Source organism: Cibotium barometz, chromosome 18 (genome assembly GCF_041138505.1).
Source record: "Cibotium barometz isolate CiBa-2024 chromosome 18, ASM4113850v1, whole genome shotgun sequence".
Classification (NCBI taxonomy): domain Eukaryota; kingdom Viridiplantae; phylum Streptophyta; class Polypodiopsida; order Cyatheales; family Cibotiaceae; genus Cibotium; species Cibotium barometz.
Genome location: NC_141063.1, coordinates 22,900,021 through 22,917,362, shown reverse-complemented (window position 1 = coordinate 22,917,362; position 17,342 = coordinate 22,900,021). Strand labels below are relative to the sequence as shown.

The 17,342-nt window shown below is 42.6% G+C and overlaps 1 protein-coding gene across 3 annotated transcripts in view; it reads left to right on the top strand.

The window, feature by feature from the left end:
- Nucleotides 1–17,342, top strand: part of LOC147629081 (putative 3,4-dihydroxy-2-butanone kinase) — a 97,581-nt gene that overhangs the window by 14,908 nt on the left and 65,331 nt on the right. For all 3 annotated transcript variants that reach the window (XM_086812326.1, XM_086812327.1, XM_086812325.1), the window contains exons 11-13: nucleotides 16,172–16,302; nucleotides 16,504–16,596; nucleotides 16,694–16,755. In XM_086812326.1, coding sequence (XP_086668452.1) covers nucleotides 16,172–16,302; nucleotides 16,504–16,596; nucleotides 16,694–16,755 — 286 coding nt within the window. The remainder of the gene's footprint in view (nucleotides 1–16,171; nucleotides 16,303–16,503; nucleotides 16,597–16,693; nucleotides 16,756–17,342) is intronic.

Below are 17,342 nucleotides of genomic sequence, written 5' to 3'. Positions count from 1 at the left end.
CCGTATTTTATCGTACGGTATCCGAAAATTTCATATCGTACCAAAAATTCCCGTACGGTATCGTATTTTCATACCGTGACAACCATGGTCCAAAGCTTTATGAAAAGCTTCGAACTTTTCACGAGAAAGACCTTTCGTGAATAAATCTACCATGTTGTCATGTGTAGGCACATAGACCAAGGTGATCTCTGCCGCAGAGCGTCTTTCCATGACATAGTGGTAATGCACCTCAATGTGCTTCGTGCGAGCATAAAACACTGGGTTTCTTGCAATTGCTAATGGGCTCTGGCTGTTAGTGAAAATCGTAGTGCTAGACGAGTGTCCAACACCCAAATCAGCCATAGGATATCTGAGCCACACACACTCAACTGTAGATGGAAAAGCGGCCCTGTACTCAGCTTCACAGTTGGAAGTGGCCACTATAGAGTGCTTCTTGTTGAGCCATGATATACATGAATCACTAAGGCGAAAGCAAAACCCACTAGTGGACACTCGTGTGTCATAACATCCAGCCCAATTTGAATCACTAAAAACATGCAGCTGTGACTCACCCCCTTTTGGATAAAACAATCCAAAATATTGAGTGCCCTGTAAATAGCGGAAAACCCGCTTAACAGTCTGCCAATGCTTTGTACCTGGGCTATGTATAAATCTGCTCAATTGTGAGACCGCATACTGTATATTTGGTCTCGTGTTGCGTACATAAAGAAGGGAAGTCTGGCCTTGTAGCGATCAATGCTACCATGTGCTTTGCGTTTTAACTTGTAAACCCACTTAGTATCAATGGCCTTCTTGCCATGAGGTAGATTTGTCAAATACCAGGTGTCATTCTTGAGTATAGAGTTATACTCATCCTCTATAGCATGCATCCAATGATCATTATCCTGTGCTTCCTCAAAGGAAACAGGTTTCTCCTCATTACATAAAGTAGAAATGAGAACACGATTCACATGAGGATAATCTGCATGATGAGAACCTGCACGAGTTCTGCGAGGTAAAGGAGCTGCTAACTTGTTATCCCTCAATGTCTACACAAGCCATTTTGGCATACGCCTAGATTCTTCTATGGTTGCTCTCTCTTCATCCACTACATCCTCAATAATTGTCTCATCAAAAGGCTGATTTTGCACTTGCAGAGGCTGAATTTCAACACTTGGTTGAGCATTCAATTGCTCTACATATGGTTGCCCTCCATTAAACAAAGGTAGGAGCGAATCAAACATGTCCTGTGAGCATACATTCTGCTGTTTTTTTGCATGAAAGCTGGTTGAACTAAGTTTTCGATAAAAAAACATCTCTACTTACCAAAATCCGCTTTGAGACCGGATGGTAGAGTCTATATATCTTGCTTTCTGAACTGTATCCCACAAATATGCATTTAACTGCCTTATCATCAAGCTTATTGCGTTGTTGCACAGGCACAAGAGTATAAGCAAGATAACCAAAAACACGCAAATGAGCCACAGAAGGCTTCTTGTCATGCTAAGCTTCAGAAGGAGTTTTAGATTGCAAGGCCTTGGTAGGGCATTTGTTCAACACATAGTTTGCACACATAGTTGCCTCTAACCAAAAACCATGAGATAAATCTTGGGCTTTCACCATACATCGTGCCCTGTTCTTTCTCTCAACCACACCATTTTTCTGTGGTGTGTATGGCACTGTACATTGATACCTTATGTCTTTTTCAGCCATATATGCATGAAATTCCTTGGATATATACTCTTCCCCTCAATCTGAACGAAGGGTACTAACTTTACATTCACATGCATTTTCAGCCATGGATACGAAGTGCCTAAAGCACATAAAAACCTCTGACTTCTACTTTAATGGATACACCTAGCTATATTTGGAGTAATCATCAATAAAAGTGACGAAGTAGAGATATCCCCCAATAGATAATGTCCTCATAGGACCACATACATCACTATGTATAAGCTGTAATTTCTTAATAGCTCTCACATATCCATCCTTTGGAAATGATGCCTGATGCATTTTACCAAGAATACACTCCTCACATACATGTCAAGTAGGGGTCTCAAGAGTCGGCAACTCAGACACCATATCATGTCTTTGAAGGCGTAACAAACTGCCATAATTCAGATGGCCAAATCGTGCATGCCATAATTTTGTATTATTCATAGCACGAGTCGGAGAGACTGAGCAAGCATCATGCTGCAACTTCTTAAATACATTCATCTTGTATAGGCCATGAAACAAGGTACCTGAGGCAATGATAGAATAACCATCATTTCTATCTTGAACTGTACATCTGTCATCCACAAATTTCACCGTCAAGCCTGACAAGGCTAAGGTTGAAACTGATAGTAAGTTCTTCTTAATGCCTGACACACATAAAAATTTCGAAAGAGTAAATGCGCTCCCATTTGCAGCAGTGATGAGCACAACTCTACCAACTCCTTTGACAGGATATTGGGAACAATTTGCACATGTGACGGTTCCTGTACTTGCGGACAGATTTCAGAGATGAGAACAAACCTTTTTGTGAAGTCATAGTTGTCAGGTACGATATCGTACGGTTCGTACGATACGATACCGCACAGAAAATACGGTACGATATGATTTTTTTTCTTATCGCACGATAAAATACGGTGTTTTAAAAAAATACTTATAAACTTAGGTATTTCTAAGTGTAGATATGGTGTAATTTAGAAAGGAGGTAAGCATCATAGTACAGAGGAAGCTCAAACAGCCATAGATAAGCAAAAGAAAGACCATTACCTACCAAAAAATTATATTTTGGGATTTTTTTTGATTTTTTTTTCTAAAAAAAACGTATGAATCCGTACGAGTACGTACTGTACGGTATTCCGTACGATATGCCATCATGCGCCGTATGGAAACAACCATGTGTGACGTAATGTGCTTACTAGCACCAGAGTCAAAGTACCAAGAATCCGATTCTGCCACTTGCATGTATACATCATGAATAGAAGACTCATAACTGGAATGTACAGTCCATGCCCAATCGTCTTGAGCAAAACTTACAGATTCCTTCTTCTTTGCACTTTGTGAAGATGCATCAACCACAACCATGCTCGATTCTTTCTTTTTCTTCTTCTCTAGCCTTTTTTTGCACTCATGTATGTAGTGCCTTGGTTTCTTGTAATAGTGACACTTGCCCTTCTTTTTAGGCTTATCACCTTCTTTCTCTACATCCTTACCTGAGGATTTTGATTTTGGCTTATAGCCACCATGCAAAGAAGCTTTACCTTTGCCTTTCTGATTGGCAACAAAAGCTTGGTCACCAACTCGCATATTAGATCTGTTTTGCCTAGATTGCTCTTCTTGCAAGAGTATTGAAACCAACTCATCAAACGTAAGGGCATTTGGATTTCCCTTCATCATGAGTCTAAGGGTAGAGGTAAAACTCTGATAAGAATCCGGCAATACATTGAGAACTGTGGGCACCAATGTACTATCAGGATATATCTCATCCACACCAGCAAGCTGCACCTTAAAATCTTTGATCTTGGTCAAGAAACTGTCCATTGAGTCTCCCTCATTCATGTGCTCAGACTCCAACTGTTTGCACAGATATGCAACTTGTGCTTCATTGTGCACCTGGTATAATGCAGCAAGTGTATCCCATGCTTGTTTTGAAGTCTTACATGATCGAATATGAGGAATAATGTTTTGCTTCACAGAAAGTGCAAGCAATGCATGTGCCTGTGCATCACTTCCATCCCATCTTGTTTGAGCAGCAGTGGGAGATACTGGTGGTGCATGTGGAGGAGCCACATCTGTATCAGATTCTACTTCAGATGTACCTGCAGCACCTGGTTGCACTGGTAGTTGTGAAACAGGACGAGTTTCACTATCACTGACCACATTCCAAAGGCCTTTAGTAACCAATACATGCCTCATTATATAGAACCACAATGGGTAGTTATTCCCATCAAGTTTGTCTTCAGCAGACAACATGTTGAATACATCACTACTGCCCAGCCATGACTTTCTACCAAATGAAAAATCTTTCAACACACTGCAAGTACTCAATATTCACTAAATGCAACCTTGGATGGCTGCCAACTGACCGAATCACGTGTAAAGTGTATGAAAATTAACACAGAGTAGAGAATAGAGTGTTACTGGCGAAAGTATGATGGTCGATATTGTTGAAGACACTAGATGCTCCTGCACGCCAAATCTTTGCCGCTACACAGTCCAAACATCCAAAATCGAGCAGAACCAATCCAAAATGACGCCTCTCCAGAATGGCTGCAGAAACCTTGTGGTGCCCAAAACGCGTCCGAAACGCGCCGTAGACCTGGAAAGTTTTGTATACTTCGTATACATCACACTACAGTATACATCTTCTTCTCCTAAGAGGGTATCTCAATCGGAGACAGAAAAATAGGGTCGTGAGGAGGGAGGCAGACTACTAGATCAAGTGTTAAGGAAGCTAGCTCTGATACCAATTGTTGGAATTAGGGTTAGGGTTGCAACAATGCACACACACAAGATAGAGAAGCTTAAGAGCACACAAGCTCACTAGATTAGAATAAACAAATGTGTGCTAGATACAAAAGATAAGTACACACCCCAAAATGAGTAGATAAGAGGGTGTGCATATGCACGGGGGAAAAAACCTCCTAGTGAGGGAAAAAGTGCCCTGGCGGTCCTAAGTGTGTTCACACATATCACTACCATATAATGCTACAAGAGAAGAGAGAGAAAGGGAGAGAGAACACAGCAACACGTTGTGTGCTCATCTAGGGTTTCGTTTTGTTGTTTTTCTACTGTTTTAGGGTTTTGTTTTGCAGTACACTGCTGTTTTAGGGTTCGTTTTGCTGTACACTGTTGTTTTAGGGTTCTATTTTGCTGTAAATTGCTGTTTTAGGGCTTTCAATTGCTGTTTTCAGTTGCCTTAGTGTTTTGCATTGCTGTTTTAGGGTTTTTGACTGCTGTTTTAGGGTTTCTTCTTTCTGATTTAGGGTTTTGTTCTAATGTTTCAGGGTTTTGGACTGTTGCTTAGGGCTGCTTTACTGCTGTTTTAGGGTTGTGATATGAATCAGATAGATGAGAATGAATAGAGAATGGATGTGATGAGAATAGAAGTGATGGTTTAGACTTTCGTTCTGCTTTTTTTGAGTTTCCCCTAGAGAGAAAGAGAGAGAGCGAGAAATGAAATGAAATGAAATGAAATGATATATTAACGTCTTCAAAAGGCCAAAATGACCTATGAGACCAAAAAGGTTACAACAATTGGTATAAGAGAGAGAAGGTATAAGAGAGAGAATGGAGGTTGCCCAAGAGGTTCAGCAGGTGTGAGATGTGGTCTTTTCTGAGGCTTCGGATGGAATCGGCATGGCTGTTGGCAAGAGATCGATTTATGACTCTGTTGGTGATGAGGACTCCAAGAGGCAAAGGACAAGTCCTGTTGAGGATCCGTCACAACCCTCGAGTGCAGAACCACAGGTTGACTTAGCTTTGATGATCGATGTAGGAAATAAGTTGCTGCATGATTATGTGGCAGCAAATCAGGGGAGGGCTGCATTTGTCCCTCCGGAGACTGTGGCCGAGGTTACCTTGGGGACTCGTCTTGCTTAAGCAACTTGCTGATTTTTATGATAGGGTAGTGGTGTTTTTCTTCACTGGCCGCTTGCCTCTCATGGGTCGGTTTAGGGCTTGGTTGTCAGACATGTTGCATGCAGATGTGGTTGAGGATATCTTTGATCGGCCAAGAGGATTTTATGAGGTCACGTTTCGGTCTCGTGAGGCCCGGGATGTGGTGTTGCAACATGTGCCGTTGTTTTTGGATGGTCAGTTGGTTCATGTGGTCCCTTGGAGGCCATTGGCTGATTACAGAGATATTCTTCGCAAGCGTGTCCAATTTGGGTGGAGGTCATGGATTTTCCTCCGATGTATTGGAGGTTGCTCCCGAATTTGCTGAGGGAGGAACATAGGGGAGGTGTTGGTGGAACTTCGGGTTACGTCTCGTAATCATAATCGAGTATGTATGCTTTGGGACACTAGGAAATAGAGACCTGCACATTTGAAAGTGCGTGCTGAGGGCATGGAGCCCGTGATGTATGAGTTAAAATGGGGGTCATTTGCAGGTCATTGTTTTCATTGCGGGCAGATGGGTCATTTTATTTCTGAGTGCCCAAAGGTTGTAGAGGTCTCCCTTGAGGTTGGGCAAGGTCAGGAGACACAAGTTTCTGAGGCCCCTCAGAGGGTGGTGATGAAGGGTAAGGAACACGCCCCAGTTTCTTCGGATCAAAATGGTGTTATGGAACCTCAGGTGTTGTCATCGGAGGGGCAATGGGTGGACGTGAAGAGAAAGGGGCAAAACCAGCAAGCACAACACCCACAATTTGACGCGAGGCCCTAGGGTGCTTCGCTGCGAGGGCAACAACCTGAGTTGCGGACTTACAGTTGTAGGCCTCAAGGTTCTTATGGTAGAGAGTGTCAGCAGGGCCTTGGAGTGATACCTTCGAGCGGGCATACACAAAGGTCTAGGGTTGCTTTCTCGTTGCCTCCTTACCCACTCCGATCTCAGGTCAATAAAGAGAATCAATCTTCTCTGTCGTTGGCTTTTGATGTGAAAGGGGGAATGATCTCTCCTTGGGATGGGAATTACCCTTTGACTCGTGCTCACCAGTTGCAAGATCCCTCTTCGTCTCGGATGGCAGCCGAAATGGGTGCAGTGATGTTGAATGCCGTTCATGCACTTATGGATAGACAACAGTTGGGTGGCAGTGGGGACTCCAGATGGACCCCTCAAAGCCTGACTCGCTTTCATGAAAATTGTACAATGGAACGTGACGAGGATGAGCCGTTGTGGTTGGTGGGGATATATGCTCCCAATAATGTAAGGGCTTGTCGTGCCCTTTGGGAAGAGTTTACTCACTTGCACATCTCGAGGCTAGGTTTGTATTGGGGGATTTCAATGTATGTGTTCATCCTTCTCATGCTTCTTTGCCACACTCGGTTATGGATGGTCTCGAGAGGCCGGTTTGCGATGAATATGCAGCGGTAGTTTTGAAACAGGACATGTGGTCATGGTTGCATCCTCATGACTTGGGGTATACTTTTCATTCTCAACAGCATGTTCGGTCTTGGGCTAGACTGGATAGAATGTATGTGTCGCAGCATGATCTCGTCTTGCCCGAAATCATCGCTATGATTGTGGAGAGACGACATGTGTTCTCAGATCACTTCCCTCTGGTTTTGGAATTGTTGCACCATCTTGTGGATGCTTATAGGAGAATGTTGGGAAAGGTACCATTGCGTTTTAATCGATCCTTTTTGGATAATGAAGTTTTTCATGTGTTTATGTTGGAGGTGGTGCAACACTTTGCGAGGGTCAGGGAAGATGGAATGGGGGCTTGGCAGGTGTTTTGTGGTAATTTGCAAAGGCTTGCACGTCAATATGGAAATGCCAATGCTTCAGTGCAGCGTGCTTATTTGGAGGAGGTGCAAGGTCTCTTGAATGCCTTGCAATCCTTGGCTTTGTCTTGCCAGAGAAGTGACGAGCTTGATGGTGCGATCTCTTGGTTGGGTCACGAGGTGCAAGCTATTCAAGACATGTAGTATGTGAAATTCAAGCTCTTGGTAAGGCTTGATGCTTTGCTGGATAATAATTGCCAAACCCATAAGTTTTATGCACGCTTGCATTAGAAATATGCAAGGGAGAATATTGTGTGTTTACATGATCGGCAAGGGGTTATTATTACAGACCTGGCTTGACATTTGTATGGACTACTATAGGGACCTTTTGGGACCCCCACAGGTGGATTCGGTTGAGGTTATGGCAGCTTGGGACTTGTTGTTTTAGCAAGTTAGGAATCAGGTCTCTCCCAATTTGGCAGTTGATTGAGGGTATGGCAGCTTGCGGCTTGTTGTTTTAGCAAGTTAGGAATCAGGTCTCTCCCGATTTGGCAGTTGATTTGGATGCACCGATTACGGAGGGGGAGGTGGAAGCTGTGTTGCTTCATTTGCCTCGGGGGAAAATTCTGAGTTGGGATGGCCTCAGGAATGAACTTTTCACAAAGTTTGCTGAGGATTTGAAAGTACCTTTGACGGCTATTTGTCAGGAGGTATGGAGCTCAGGTTTCATGCCTTAGGATTGGAAGATTGGGCTGCTCCATCTCTTGCCCAAGGTGCCTTCTCCTGTTCATTTGAGGCATTGGAGGCTGATTAGTCTTATGGGAGCCATGTATAAAATATTCACAAAGGTGCTGGCTAATCATTTACAGAGGGTTCTTCCGTCTCTTGTTCACCGCTTCCAATATGGCTTTATCAAAGGTTGGGATATCCTACATAATATTCTTAATGTGCAAATAGGCATTGATTATGCAAAAGCTACAAAGCAAGAGGTGGTAATGGTGCAGCTTGACTTGGAAAAAGCTTTTGATCATGTTAGTTGGTCTTTCTTGTCGTAGCTTATGACAACTTTGGGTTTTGGGCCTCGGATGTCCAATCTGATTTACACGATTTGTAGTGAGGCGGAAGCCCGTGTTCTACTAAATGGTGGGGTGACTCAGGGTGTTGGCTTGACTCGGTCTTTGTGGCAAGGATGCCCTCCTAGTCCACTGTTTTTTGCTATTGTCACACACCCCATACTTTTCTTGCTAGACAAGATGGCTAAAGATGGCCAAATTGTGGGTCTGCATCTGTCGAGTGGTCAACAGTTGGGGGTTAGGCCCTTGCGGATGACTCTTTCATGTTCTTGAGGGATGACAAAAGGAATGCTGCTTGTGCTATTGAGACTTGGGATCTGTTGCTCATGCTTCGGGTTTGTGCATTATTATTGAGAAGTCTGCCTTGCTTAGTTGCACAGAATCGGATTTGGCTGCCTTGGGATGGCAAGGAAGACTGGTCCCTAGAGGTTGTATTACGCGGCATTTGGGCTACCCTGTGGGTGTTGATGTATCGACCAGGGAATTGTTGAATTGGATGATCACCCGTATTCATAACAAGTTTTTGTACTGGAAGTCCCAAGGGTGGGCTCTACATGTCCGCCTTAAAATAAAGTGACCCAGTCGATTATGGTACCGATGGTCTCTTTTTTCCTTCCTTTGATACCATGGAGTAAGAAGTCGTTGGGTGAGTAAATGCAACCTGTGCGATTTATGTTATGGAAAAAGCAGGGTGATAGGGTTGGACAGACTTGGGTCTCTTGGATGCATATTAGCACGCCTAAGAGATTAGGGGGAGGAGCTAGAAGATGAATCCACCACAGTATAGGCTTCATGCAAAATCCTTGCAGAGAGAGCCTTTTGTTACCACACGGGTTGTGACTTGGCCAGGGAGGGATGATTCCCGCAAGGAGCTGAACCGTCTGGCTAGGTTGCGCTTGGTGCGGGTGGCTGATGCACTGATACCGAGGCAGGGCCGGGTTTTCTCTTTCCTTCGGATTCGTCAGCATTTCAAGTTCCCAGGTCTTATAGTTTACTGTGGAGTGTGATTAAGGAGAAATTAGATTCGTTTGGGAATATTCTAGCCTTCGAGGCTGCTACACCATGGGCTGATTGGATGCTTAAAAAGCCTAGGGATCTTATGCTAGTGTCTGCTAAGTCTACCATTTGTTTTAACACCATAATCCAACCACCAAGTGACAGCACCAATATTTTGCAGCTCCGGAGTCTCAACACCATAATCCAACCACCAAGTGACAGCACCAACATGAAATCTACAATAAAAAGTTTAAAATCCAAATATGTTCAAGTCACAGTGTTCGTAAGATAATAAAGCTCAAAGTTGAAATAGATTGGTTATTAACTTTATCTATCATGTTGGGCATCCCTGCATTCAAAAATTCCCTCTTTGTTGCAGTAGTTAGACGGCTGGTCCCTCACCTTGCGTCGCCCTTTAGTAGTAGTGATCATCTTTTGCAAAGTGGCATTCCAAGCACACACTACCTCGCTATCTGCTTGTTGCTGTCTCCACTTGTGTTGAAATTCAGGGTCAAGAATGTAGGTTGCAGATTCTCAGCTCAAAAGGTTTAAGTTCTTATTAAGAAAAAGTGTGTGCATGCTTTTGTGTGTGTGTGTGTGTGTGTGTTTTTTTTCCCTATTCATTCATGTAATTGTTTTGTTTTGTTTTGTTGTTTCTTGTTTTTTTGTTTTTTGTTTTTTGTTTTTTTTTTTGGTTTTTTGTTTTTTGTTTTATTTTTTTGTTTGTTTGTTTTTGTTTGTTTGTTTTTTTTTTGTTTTTGTTAATATCTTAATTAAAAGTCTTCGTTTGATATTATCTTTTGATTTCCTCTCTTTAGTAGCTAGGTTTGTTAGTTTATTTATCTTTGATCTTTCAAATGCTTTGTTTTTGTCTTTGTCCTTCTTCACTATTATTTCTTTCTCAAATCTCTCAATTCATAAGTTCAGATTTTTTTGACCTTATGAAGGTATAAATATACCATTTGTTGGCTGAGGATAAGAGGTGGGTTATTGAAAAAGCCAACAAAGTTTGGCCGGTAGCTCGAAGACGCTCGTGGTGGAAGCATACATTGATGGGTGTTTGGCATTCCATGATCCCTTTTCAAGGGAAAGTCTTTGTTTGGCGGGTGTTGGTGGGAGGTTTGCATATAGGGGATCAATTGTACAGGAGGAAGCTTGCAACAGGCCTTTGTGTTTTCTGCACCACTTGCCCAGAGAATAGCCACCATTTCTTTATGCATTGCCTGGTTGCTAAACGTGTTTGGGATTTTGTTTCCCGAGCTTGGTGGTCCATTGCACACAGAGAGGTTTCAGTTAGGGATTGGGTTTTCGGCAATCTTCCGGGTGCAATAGTGGAGGCTGCACTCGTGGATGTGTTTCATTTCTTTAGGTGGATTAGCTTGTAGCATATACGGCTCACCCCAAATGCATGCATCTTTGATGGCCAATCGGGTATACTGGCCATATTGGACGAATTCAGGGCTTGCGAGAACTTACATCACAAAGTGCAAGTGTAGCGGGTGCACATTTATATCTTCATGACCAACAGATGCACATCAAAGCAGTACCAATTGGAGTTCGCTACGAAAGTTCCCTAAGTAAGTAGCAATTTCTCTGAAGGGCACCAGTACTCTTAATAGATAGTGGGCTGCTTGATTGTTAATCAAGTAGTACACATAGCTCTTTGGTGTTGGAAAGTCACAACCACACAGAGAGAGTTAGGGTTTCATCTTATAGCCACACAGAGATGGAGATGGACACAATACACAAATGTTAAGAGTGAGAATCAATGGAGGTGATAGAGTCAACCTTCCACATATATCCATCCATAATAATAATATGAAAGTACAAATAATAATAATATGAAAGTACAAAGCAATAGATAGAGTGTTCTTTCACACCTGATATCTAAGGGGAAAAACCACATGGGAAAAGGCGCCCTTGGTTAGGCATTTGCCTTCAAATCCACCCTTTAGTGTAAGTGTGAACCTGCATAATGTAGGGTATCGCTCTTTTTATGAGAGCAAGCCTAAAGCTTTTTGAAAAGCTTCAAAGTTCTCTCTAGCCAAAGCCTTTGCAAATAGATATGCAACATTATCTTGTGTAGGGCAGTAAGATAAATTGATCTCCTTTGCATGTAATCTCTCCCTGACATAATGATAATGAATCTCAATGTGCTTGGTACGTGCATAAAATACGGGATTTTGTGCCACGGCGAGTCATATGGGATGCGAAATGGGGACGGGGAACGAGCACGGAAAAGACTTAGAATGGCCATTCCCTGTGACTATAGAGTGACATGGGACGGGAATGGGAAGGGGAAGATGTTGCTATCCCCAACATTCCGGAGTCTAAAAATGCCATTCCCTATGACTATGGCCACGGCCCTAGAACTTTGGCTATCAGTGAGAATAGTAGTGGGTGTTTGTTGACACTCACGAAGATCAGCCAATAATCTCCTTAGCTATACACAATCTACTGTACATAGCAGGGAAGGCTGCTATGTACTTGGCCTCGCAGATAGATGTGGCAACAGTGGGTTGCTTTTTACTCAGTCAAGATATGCATGAACTCCTAAGAAAAAACAATTCCCACTGGTGGATTGCTTGGTATCATAATCATCAGCCCAATCTGAATCACCGTATACATAAAGCTGCAAGCTGCTTCCCCATGGATAGAACAAACCAAGATCGATAGTATCTTGTAGATAATGGAAAATGCGTTTCACAGCTTGGCAATGCGTTGTGTCTGGGCTGTGCATGAATTTGCTCAACAGAGACACCCCAAAAGCAATGTTAGACCTCGTGTTACACAAGTAAATGAGGCATCCCACTGCGTGGCTGTAAATTCATGCTTCAAAAGGTTCACCAATGTCGTGCATGTTGACTTCCATGTGAAACCTTTTTAGTAAACTCTTTATGTACTTAGTTTGCTACATAACAACTCCATCATATCTGTGCATAAACTGAATGCCAAGATAGGAGTGTAAAATCTGACATATCAAATTCAGCTTTCAAATCAGCCCTTCACATACAAGGTGCTTTCAGTTGGACTATTCACATAAACTTTATGATATTGATTCTTTAAACTTCTCTCTCTCTCTCTCTCTCTCTCTCTCTCTCTCTCTCTCTCTCTCCCCCCCCCCCCCCCCTTCCCTTTCGAAAGGGACCCTCTTTGCTTTCCACCTAAGCTATGCACGAAGAGCCTGAAGCCAATCCTAGGGAACAATGAAGCTTCTTGTCTAGGTGCACGTAGCTTGCATCTTCAGAGACATGTCTATTTCATCGAGTCTTTCTCTGAGACAGTGCCCAGATTGTTTCGCCTTTCATTCGGGTCGGAACTTACCCAACAAGGAATTTTGCTACCTTAGGACCATTATAGTTACGACCGCCATTCACTAGGGCTTCTCATCAGGTCACCGACTTCCTTAACCTTCCGGCATTGGCCAGGTGTCAGTCCCCATACATGGTCTTATGACTTTGTGGAGACCTGTGTTTTTGGTAAACATATCAAATTCAGCATTTTCTTACATCCAGACATATTTCAGCCATTGCCACAAAGCGTTGAAAGCATGTAAACACATCTTCTTTTGCCTTCAAAGGATATACCCAAGCAAACCTTGAGTAATGAATGTGACGAAGTAAAGATGTGGATGATGTCCGCTTCGGACCACATACATCACTATGCATGAGTTGTAATTTATTTTCAGCTCTAACAGCTCCATCCTTGGGAAATGATTTGTAGTACATATTTCCCAAAATACACCCCTCACATACATGTCTTGTTGGATACTCAAGAGGCGTCATATTTTCAAGTATATGATGCTTTTGCAAAAGCATCAAACTCCCAAAGTTCACATATCCAAAACGAGCATGCCATAGCTCTGCATCATGCATAGCAGGAGTGTAGGCAGGTGCTGTATGTGCATCATATGGACACTTGGCATTGCGTTCAAAAGTGACTATAGCATAACCCCTTGAAGGGTCTTTGACTAAACACATCTTATCTGCGAATTCGACCACCAAACCTTCATAGGTTATGGTTGAGATAGAGAGCAGATTTTTCTTTATCCCTGAAACATACAATACATTCGTCATGCATACATTTGCACTATTGGTTGCAACAAGCATGATGTTGCCTATCCCTTTCATTGGACAAGTAGAATGATTTGCACATGATACAGTGCGGTCAGCATAAACCAAATGCTGAAATACATCTTCGCAAGAAGTGATATGGCTCGAAGCACCACTATCAAAATACCAAATTACTTCCTTACTGAGGGATGCAATCAAAGACATATCCTGTTTTGTAGCACTTGGTGTCACTATTGCATGTGATAAAAAATGTCCACTCCTCATGGACTACATTAGCAGACTGCTCTGCTCTGTCACTAGAAGTGTCGGCTACTGCATGACTTGCATCTCTCTTCTTCTCTTTTGCCATCCGCTTTCTACATTCATTTATGTAGTGGCCAGGCTTATGATAGTAGTGATATTTGCCCTTATATTTGGGCTTGCTAGCATCCCCTTTTTTAGACGTATCACCTCGAGAAGAGGGCTGTCCATGACCAGTCTTATTGGATTGGTGTCCTCCATGCTTGGCTGAAAATGCCTTGTCACCACCATGGTTGCTTGATAGATTTGCTCTTGTTTGTTCTTCTTGCAAGAGCAAACCCACCAACTCTTCAAAATTGACAAGTTCTGCACCTCCTCCCATAGAGAGATTGAGAGAGGTGTGAAACCCCAAATATGAGGGAAGCAAAGAATGCAAAGTATTGGTGACTAGCTATTTGTTTGGGATAACCTCATCAATGTTCAACAACTGTTCTTGCAAATATTTCACTTTGGTGAGGTGATCTGTCATTGAGTCGCCCTCATCCATAGAAAGGGTATCCAATAGTAGGCAACCCTTGCCTCGTTGTATACCTGATTCATTGCTTCCAAACTGTCCCATGCAAGCTTTGCAGCCTTGCAGGATTGGATGTGTGGAATGATAGACCTTTTGACAAAAAGGGCCATCAAGGACATGGCATGTGCATCCTTGGAATCCCATCTTCTTTGCTCTTGTGTAGGAGCAGGATGTTCTACCTGAGCTCTTGGAGCTCTTTGTGTAGCTCTCCTCTGAGGTGTTGCTCGTTGCAAGGTAGTTGGGCATGTGTCATCACCACAAACAATTTCCCAAAGCCCTTTGGCTGCCAACAGATTCAGAATCATGAAACTCCACAGGGAGTAGTTTGATCCATCTAGCTTATCCTCTTGGGATAGCACACCAAATACATCTGTAGCATATTGAGCCATCATGTTAGAATATGCACTTTAATACCTGCAAGCAAACCAAGAAGCACTTACGTGCACTACGTGCCTGGTAGTATGTGCACTAGCAGGCAACCCAATGTTCCTGTGCAAACTTTTTGCGTGCAAAAATGCAACCTCAAGCAAGAGTATTCTTGCACTAGATTCTCTGTAGTGTCTAGAAAAAACACTCAATGTGTGTACATATGTTTCAAATCTTTGCTTTTGTATTCTCGATATTGGTGGAGCCAAGGGTGCCATGGTCGATTTCAAGAAGAAGGATTCATGTTTGTGTTCAGAGACAAGGCAAGAAGGCAAGGTGACAAAGTGAAACAGTGCATAGATCACTACATCAGATTTGGAGTGGAATCAAAGACAGGGCAAGGTGTTAAGTGAAAAGGTTGCTAGGAAGGGAAGGGTGACCAGTATGGGAGACCATATGTGGAGATTCATCCATGATCAAGGGTTGGAATCCCGTCATCAAGTTTAGCGGAAGGGGATGTCATGTGCATGCACATGGACATGCCTAGCCCTGGTGGGCATCAGATTAGTTTAGGGCTCAGATTATGCGGAAGACCTCCACGTGGGGAAGGACATCAGTTGGTCATGTGGACAGGAGTCTGCAGATGAAGTAGGCAGCATAGATGCATTATTGTTGTCCATGGAGCTGGCTGACAGCAGGTCGGCCAGTTGGCCTAGTTGCCAAGAGCCTATAAAAGGCATAATATTGTTCATTGTTAGACATCTCTCTCCCCTAAGGACTTAGGTCGTAGATAGGCTTTTGATTATCCTTTTTGGAAGGCCAAAGGCCACAGACGATTATACCTTTTTGTATCATATGAATATACTGAATACACAGCCACCTCTCTCTCTCTCTCTCTCTCTCTCTATTTGTGTTTTGCATCAGGATGTTCCTATCTCAGAAAGAAGACAGCTTCCGGGCATGTAACAAAATTAGCACTTAGCAGTCATCTTTAACATCCTTATTTCCATTACTTGTTGCCTTCATCATTAGCTGTTTAGTTCAGCTAGTGTGTTTTTGCAGTGGCAACTAGTGTGAATGTTGGAGGGATATTATATACTTTGATCACTTTTGGCTTTCTCCCTTTTTATCTGTTCTCCTCTCCGCTTCACCCCTCTTATTCCTTATAATGATATTGTTCCAAAAGTGTGGATTTTATTGTTTGGTTTACAAATTATGTGGAATCTATCAGTATTTTGTGTCTAACAGTTGGCCAAGTGTTAGAGCTTGAGTATATTGGATTCCTCAAAAAGTTACAAAATAGGGTTTTTTCTGGCAAACCTGAGATTGATACTTTGAGGTTTTACTGTTTCTGCCTGCAATATTGTAGATAATGAGATTAGTTTATTTGGGCTTGCTTTTCTACGTGGGGACTGTATACTTCGTGCCACTGATGCATTTTTAAAAAGTAGATGCCACACGTATTTAGATGATCAATAGTTATCCGATGAATGCAGATTAGGTGCAACCCCTGTCATGGAGTTGATGATTGTAGCTGGCAAAGCTGTTGCACAGCTTCAGCTGGATTATGGATTAGCTGTAGAGCGGGTTTATACTGGAAGCTTTATGACTTCCCTTGATATGAAAGGTAAGGGCTCTCTGTAAAGTTATATTTACACTTGATAGGAAGATCATAGCCTGACTTGCTTGCATGTTTAGAGGTACACTATGGAGGGTTAGGAATAGGATACGAGCTCTCTGTTGTAGTGCTATTTCAAATTCAAATCTTGCTCTTCTTTTCTTGAATCTAATGATTTCCAAGTCTGAAATATGGTTTGGTGATATCCAGGGTTTTCACTATCTGTTCTGAAAGTGGATGACTGCATATTGTCAAGGTTGGATTCACCAACTAGGGCACCAGCATGGCCAGTCGGTGTTGATGGTATTGATCCTTGTTCTCATGTGCAGTATTGTGAGATGTTTATGTAAAAATGGGAGTGTCTAGGCTTTTTCGGTGACTTGATTTTACTTATTCGTAGGACCTCGACCACAAACTACAATCCCTGTGGATTTGCCCCAAGTGCTATCTACTCTTAATATGGTAATACAATCTTCTATTTCTTTTTTATTTACAAAATCAAGAAAATAAATCTATTTAATATCGTATGATGGTTCAGTGTTGCCAGGCTTTATTTAGGAACTTTTTAAATGCACCAAGCGTTAAGGAGGGAGGCTGCTTGAAGTGATTGACAAGCCTCTAGTTCTTTTTTCTTGACGGATGGTTTGCTTGGGCAGGATTGCTGAAAGCTAGATATTCTGCTGTACGTGTGTTTATGCTCTTCAGTTGTGCAGCTGAAAAAAGAGGATGTGAAGGGGTTAATTTTTCTTTATTGCCCTTGCTGGAGCAGCTTGCTAGCTTTTTGTTGATCACGAGGAAAATGATAGTACATTGTTTTCAATAAAAGACTTCAAAAGACTTGTGTTTTTGGCCTTCTTTGTGATGGTGAAGCACCCTGTTTTCCTGTGTTAATGAACGGTAACACCTTAGCATTGTTGATTTTTTAACCCAAAGTGGTATCCTTGTAGCAGGCAATGCAGTGTTTACATGACTTTCTGTTGTTTGTCAGGGAACTCTTGCTGTGTCACATGCATCGGCCCTCAGATGCATGTGCTGTGTCTACTGGGGCA